At 31.2% G+C, this 7549-nt stretch overlaps 1 protein-coding gene across 1 annotated transcript; it reads left to right on the top strand.

The window, feature by feature from the left end:
* The first annotated feature begins 2204 nt into the window (after positions 1-2204).
* On the top strand, positions 2205-6518 carry LOC108689689 (cdc42 homolog). Its single transcript, XM_018196572.1, has 5 exons — positions 2205-2504; positions 3901-4099; positions 4196-4305; positions 4376-4573; positions 4816-6518. Exons 2-5 carry the CDS (start codon positions 3922-3924, stop codon positions 4903-4905), a joined length of 576 nt encoding a protein of 191 aa, XP_018052061.1. The 5' UTR covers positions 2205-2504; positions 3901-3921; the 3' UTR covers positions 4906-6518.
* Positions 6519-7549: the final 1031 nt, after the last annotated feature.

Here is a 7549-nt window from a genome sequence, read left to right as displayed (position 1 = left end):
ATTTAAATAATTTATTTATTTAAATATAATATATTTTTTATTTTAAATAAGTCATGACAGTTATTTTCCCGAGTCATAATCGGCATTACATGTAAGTTTAAAGAATTTTTGAAATACAGAATAATTTATAACAATAATAATATAATAAATTAATTTTTTGAAAAATTAAATAATGATTAACAAGATATTTAATAATTTTAGCCAAAGCTGCATTTAGCGCAAATTGTTTCTCAATATTAAGAAAATTTGCATTTATCTTTATATAAAGAATGTATAGAATATTATCAACCTTTATTTAAGTATGAATCATTTAAAAGAATAATAAAAATTAAGACATAACGTTGAAATATCAAAAATTTCCACGTGAACAATTACTGATTACGTTTACAAGATCGCGCAAAAAATAATTGAACAAGTGCTAGAGATGCCACAAAACAAAGCACGAAATGTATGACGATACCCGTTCATCAAAATGTAAAATACGAATAATTGAATAAACCGTGAATATTTTTTAAACGCAATAGAATGAATATGTAAACAAGGTCCGACGAAAAGCTAGGGGAAGGGTCGCGCGGCGAAAAGCGAGAGGCGAGGGGGAGTGTGCCGCGCGGCGTAGTGGTTGACTACGTCATCATTTCGGCATTCGCTCGGCGACCTTGGACGGAGACGGACGTGTGGTACGAGTCGCTCCGGGCGTCGTGTATTAATCTGCATTAATCCACGAAAATTAGATCCTCAAGCAGGGATTGATGAATTATATAAGGATGCTCAACTAATGTTGCTCAAAACTAAGGTGCGTGCTAAAGATTATATCTTTATTGCTTCCTTTAATGATTTAAATTTAAATAAAAATTAATTATAAATTATACATTCTTTAAATAAAGAGAAATGCAAATATTTTTTAAATTATAATACAATTTCGATTGAATATAATAATGGATATAAATAACGTTTATATTATATATTTAGAAATATAAATTAGAGATATATCTATAAGGGCGGTATTCATAGTCCATTCTTATTTCAAGCCTGTCTTAAATAATGTTTTAAAACGTTAATACGGTCCTCTAATTCGTGACTTTTTAAGATTGTACTTAAGATAGACTTGAATATAAGTTCTGACTACGGGCTTAAGATATAGATGAGTTGTGTGCGTAACGATCTAAAAAATATAACAATAAAATGAAAATTGTGTAATATTCATCGAAGAATATTAAACTAAGATATTCATGAATTGCGTGAATGTACGAAGAATCTAAGAAATAAAGCAAATACCGTGCAATAAAACCTATTGATCGAAAAACATAAAAAATATAAAATATATATTATTTTACTTATTCGTAATTTCGTTATTATTTCGAAAGTTAGACAGTTGGCGCGTGACCTTGTGGAGGGGATGGTACGGGGTGGCACGGAGCAGCGCGTCACGTTTATGCGTAGTTATCGCGTACTGCGCAGTCAGTCTTCTGTTCTTGAGGCTCGTTCGGATAGATTGCTGTGCCGCGTGCTTCTCTTCTTCACATTTTTTTTAAATATAATCGCAATAAATATATAATACGAATCATCGCACTTCAGATTCCAAAAACTTACATAAAATATTTAATAAGAAAGTCAGAAAAAATTTATTTTAATCCGTAATACACACGTACCTTTGGGCCATTCATGTCCTGCGCATTTCTTTTCTTTGTAATATTAAGAGCACTTGGTCAAATACTCTTTTCTAAAAAAAGTTTAGTATCTAGAGAACAAGTTTTGTGCGTTGCTTCAATTCGTTCTGTTTCAGAATTTTTATATGAAAAAGTGCATTTTTCTCATTTTGTTAATTATATTTAATTATAACAATTTATTAAATTTATATACAATTTGAAATAATATACAATTTTACAAATATTTTCTAAAGATGTTAAAATATGCATAAAAATCATCATTTAATAATTTTTATATACTCGTAAAAGTGATGAAAATTAATCCAGAATACAAAATGTGTGTTGGGAAAAAATAAATATTGTTATGTAGTCTACATCCACTTCTTCGAGAGGACAGTAGTGCGCGGGAGCACTTTACGGTTACAGGAAAAAGACTCTCATGTCCTCTCTCAAGTTTCTCTCTCTGAGGTGCGTTCCAAAATCTAACTATAGTAATTAAAACTCTACAGTTGACGTCACGTAAACTATAGAGCTTTGGTAACTGTGGTTACATTTTAGAACGTAATCCTGGTAGCCAGTTGCATGCAGATTGATGGAGATCCGGCTTTAATCGAGGCTAAAGAGTCTCTAAAAAATTGAGATTGTCGACAAGGAGAAAAATAATATACATGGCAAGATAGAGGCGCGTGGAGTTGAAGTGTAATTTGTGCAACGATTTCGCAAGCTTGCGGCCATCAAGTAAGACTCCTTGAAATACATCGTATTCGTTACCGGCACGCTTGAAGCCGCATCTACCGTGCTATCTGGGATTATGAGCTGTGGCAGTCTTAACCTTTAATGACAGTTTCGCATATTCAGGTAACGTACTTTATTGTATCTGAGAATTTGTGTATATATGAGGCTCGAGTCGCGTTGCATCTCGTTGCGAAAGTCTCGACGTTACATAGCCTCCGCTGTAGATGCACATCTACGGTTAGGTTAGGTTAGGTTTAGGGTGGAATACATCGGTCACAAAGGGCTTCTATGCTAAGATGATTTATTGCATGATTTGGTTGTTAATATTGTTACACAATGATTTTTCGCCGAATATTTTTATTATGCTTTTATTACTTTTACTATTATGTATAGATTATGGACGCGTATATTGTTGATAAGAAATTGTACGATATATTAATGTATGTAGATTACACACTTGTATTATTGATAAAAAAATATGCGAGATATTACGAAGAAAATAGAAGTTGCTTAATTGAACGATCTGGTATAAACTGGATGCTTGTCGAGTTGAATTTCTTTATTTTAATTGATTAGGATATATGCTTAACTTTTATATGAATGTTGGATGGGTTTTTAATCACTGTTGATCATTCTTTGGATGTTGTGAGTTTTAATGAAGCTGCTGTATATTTTCTTGCTTGATTGCTTGCATTTTAGTAAATTATTAGAAATTATGCGTCTAGAGCTATGTTTTGATTCTTATCAATTTTCTTCTAGATATCATTTTATTTTTATTGTTTACCAAATGTTACAGGAGCTGGAGCTCCAAATGTTACAGCTGCTGGAGCATAGATCTTTGCATAATATATAATGCATAAAGTTTAAGAGAATTGACTAATCAAAGTTTTTTTCCATGAAAAACTCTGATTGCTTGATTCTCTATCTTTATACCAGGCCTATCCAATTTTAGTTCCTGAGCCAAAATACGAAGCCATCATCAAAAAAAATCAATATGGATAAGATTTCAGGTACTGTAAAATATTTATATGTATTTCAGCGACGCTTATCAACACTTTACAGTTCTTGAAATCTTATCTATATTTATTTTTTTGTATCGATAGTTGCATTTTGGCTCCAGAGTCAAAGTAAATGGATCTTTTATGCATTATACGTTACGCAATGGTCTGTGCCCCTTTAAACAAATGGTTTCCACAATAAATAGTTCAACAACTTTCCAGCAAGAAACACAGTCTAACAAAGTAATCATTTCATTTTTATTTAACATCAAATAACAAGGATGTAATGATTCACTATGTTATACTTCACTAAGTACAATATTATTTGTGTTTTTTGCTGGAAAACAAGAATGATAACTAAGAATGACATGATACCTAAGCTAAGAATGTAATGCTCGGATGAAAATTTGAATACGGTCCTATGTGATGCAATTTAGTAATTTATTAAAACGCAAGTAATCCAGCAAGAAAAAATATATCGTGTGCCACTGGTTTTACATATTATGGCTATCGTGTTTTAGGTCACATAAGAAACACCAAAAATGCAAACGATAAAGTGTGTTGTGGTAGGCGATGGAGCAGTTGGTAAAACGTGTCTCTTGATTTCGTATACTACAAACAAGTTTCCTTCTGAATATGTGCCTACTGTTTTTGACAATTATGCAGTAACTGTGATGATAGGAGGTGATCCATATACATTAGGATTATTTGATACAGCAGGTAAAACATTCTTCCTTGAATTATTTTTTAAAGGAGCAATTCATTATACATATTTCCTAACTTAATTTTACTTTTTGTGTTTTTTGTGTTTTTTAGGTCAGGAAGATTATGATAGATTGCGTCCTTTAAGCTATCCTCAGACTGACGTGTTTCTCGTATGCTTCTCGGTTGTGTCACCGTCATCATTCGAAAATGTAAAAGAAAAGGTAATGTATCTGTCCATTACGTTCCTGAGCGTCAATTAAAATTCTTTTGTAATAACATGTCGTTTTATAGTGGGTACCAGAAATAACGCATCATTGTCAGAGAACTCCATTTTTACTTGTCGGAACTCAAATTGATTTAAGAGATGATGTCGCAACAACAGAGAAACTTGCAAAGAACAAACAGAAGCCAATATCTGGCGAACAGGGGGAAAAACTTGCTAAGGAACTCAAGGCTGTAAAATATGTAGAGTGCAGTGCTCTGACGCAGGTAAACGAAAATCGGTCATTTTGTTTTCATTATAGGCCTTATCTGTAAAATATTGATTGACATATTTACAAAATTTTTTATAATACAGAAGATGTTAAACTATTATTTTAATTAAATCTGTGATAAACTTATTAGTAACTATACTGATTGTGAGTAAAATAAAATAATTATACTTTTTTATTATATTATTTTTAAATAATAATATCGTAATAAATGAAATTGTGATTTCTTTGCTATATCAGAAAGGATTGAAGAATGTATTCGACGAAGCTATTTTAGCTGCATTGGAACCACCCGAGCCAGTGAAGAAGAGGAAGTGTATACTTCTGTAAGGTGACAAAATATTGCCATCGATGGAATTCATGCCCGATTTCAAAACGACATTGTAGTACCAGGCGACGATCTTGTGTGTAGTATACTCTATATTAAATAGAACTAAATTTGCCTCTCTACGAGTTCGTAATCGTATTCGAAAAGGATAAGCAAATAGTGCAGTCGACTGCAAATACATTCCACGAGACATTGAGGCGATAATGACTCTGAGTTTATAAAGCCGGATAAAACTTTTCTATCAAATAATAACGATTGTTTTTTCGAGGAAAGTTATTGCACAAAGCTTTCATTTTTCCAATACGACTTTCGAGAAAGAGGCGATTTGGAAGACGCCGGGAATTTTCAAATAAATCTTGAAATCTCGTTCTAAACTCGTTGACTTTACACTTAATAGGAACGGAGATATGGAGAAACAAATAAAGATTGGTGCTATTCAACAATATTTTTTTAAGTCGAAACATTTACCGAGATGAGGTATCTGAGTCGCATTGATATCTGATAGAGTACTCATTTGAGTAATAGGAGTGTTTAAATATCTTTCGCTAAAACGATGATTGTTTCAATATGTATTAGAATGAAATTTCCGTTCTTGGCGACGTCAGTATTAGGAGCTCTATGGTGAATGTATAAAATGATAAGTATCATAGCAGTATCACTAGATATATTATCAATTATATGTGACACAAAAAGACTACTACTAATTCTAACAACCTATCTTATTATAAAATATCTTTATTGATATTGGAGGCTCTTATCGCGCACTGCAAACTTATTTGGATATTAGTATAATTTCAAAATGGAAGTTACTATAATGAGTAATTTTATCATTTGCCCTTTTTAAAGTATTATCGCAAAAATTCTCTAATATCAATAATATTAATAATAAATCTTCGATCACATCTTTTAAATTATACACGGCAGCTATCTTGAAGAGGGAAAGCTTTCGAGAAAAATCGACCAATTTTTTTGTACATCTTTGAAAGCTGTTTTCCTATATAGCAAAGTATTTTCAGTAACTTTACAACCATTTAATAAATCAGAATTAAAGAGCTTCTAAACACCAATGTTAGCCTCCCTTTCAGTAACTGTACTGAATGCGTTTAGTACATGATGGAAAGCTTTAAGATTGCTTAAATAATCATATGAAGGAAGAAGGAAGAAAAGAATTGCCTGCAGATGGGGGAGAATAAGATATTTGGGGAGTAAAACAATGGCACGCTGTACCGATTTTGGACAACGTAAACAATATTTAAGATTCCCATTAGGATTGTATACACGATTTCTTTCAATTATCATATAATGTTACATGCAACGAATTTATAAGCGATTCATATCCAGCAGTATGCGACCGGCTGATTTTTTGTAACTGTCTGAATTTTCGCATATCGTTAGTACTATTAACATGATGCTCGTTGCAATGAATTCGATATGTGAACATCGAATGCAGGGGTTGTTGGGAGAAAAAGCATTTTATCAAAAAGGATTAATCAACTTTTACACTATGGATTCAGTTAAAGGTAACAGCATTTATTAGCACTATAATGTGTCCTAATATATAGACACGATCATGTAACGAAATATTCGCATAAATATATTTATACCATGTATATGACGTCCGTTTGTTTTTTATTCATTAAGGTATCTGATTCTCTTGGATTAGTGCATCTTGTATTATCTTTATCCCCTTTATTAAAAGTAGTTACTGATACTATCCCCAGAATTATTCTACAAGAGATTGCGTTTAGATCAATATTGAAAATTACAGATAATATTTATAAGACTCGTTAATTACTAAGTTAAAATTCTGGTACATTTCACGATAAACGGACTAATAATTGTGTGAGTTAAATAAAATTAAGATAAATTTATGAATATGATGGGAATATTACACCTTCAATAAATATGAATACATATCCCGTATATTTAGAATTTTATATATGTTGCCAATATTCTTTTATGAATATTAATTTTGAGAAACGTTATAGTTTATTCAGAAAATATTGCATCCAGAAAATTTGATATTAGATATTCGACGAAAGACATTAATTATTCGCTATATCAAATTCGAATATCCAATTTTCTATATAAAATTTTTATGAGATTTTTTTAATTAGTCACATTCGAGGAAATACTCTAGATTAGAATAGCATGTCAGATATTAAATATTAGAAGTATGCATTAATATACCGGCGCAATTATTATTTTGATATTAATTGCATGTTAAAATATGTGACGGTATATTTGGCGTATCTTATTAGTCATATTTATCGATGATTCGCGACAATGTAGACTATAATTATTATTTTCAATTCAACAGGCAGGTATATTCTGCTTGACTCACATAGTCGTGGCCATTTTCAAAATTCGTGCCTGATCGTATAATAATTTTTCATATACGCATACATTTTTTTCATCGAGATGAAATATTATTAAAGAAATCGAATCAAGCAATTTTAAGAATGCAGAATTTTAAGTAATTTGCTAAAATAAAAGCACACACAATTCAGCAGAAAAACATGTCGAACAAAAATGAAATTTTCATTTTGCAGTGTTAGAGTTTATTCAGACAAATTTATAGTTATTTGCATAACTATAAATTCATACATAAAAAAATTATTCCAGTAATTTCTATTATAAGACGCA

Source organism: Atta colombica, unplaced genomic scaffold (genome assembly GCF_001594045.1).
Source record: "Atta colombica isolate Treedump-2 unplaced genomic scaffold, Acol1.0 scaffold274, whole genome shotgun sequence".
Taxonomy (NCBI): domain Eukaryota; kingdom Metazoa; phylum Arthropoda; class Insecta; order Hymenoptera; family Formicidae; genus Atta; species Atta colombica.
This window is presented reverse-complemented; position numbering and strand designations above follow the sequence as displayed.

Excerpts from the sequence above, each read along its gene's own strand:
- LOC108689689 (XM_018196572.1), top strand. The coding sequence starts at position 3,922 with ATGCAAACGATAAAGTGTGTTGTGGTAGGCGATGGAGCAGTTGGTAAA. Across the intron at positions 4,306-4,375 it reads TCGAAAATGTAAAAGAAAAG|TGGGTACCAGAAATAACGCA; the intron begins GTAATGTATCTG and ends GTCGTTTTATAG. Across the intron at positions 4,574-4,815 it reads AGTGCAGTGCTCTGACGCAG|AAAGGATTGAAGAATGTATT; the intron begins GTAAACGAAAAT and ends TTGCTATATCAG.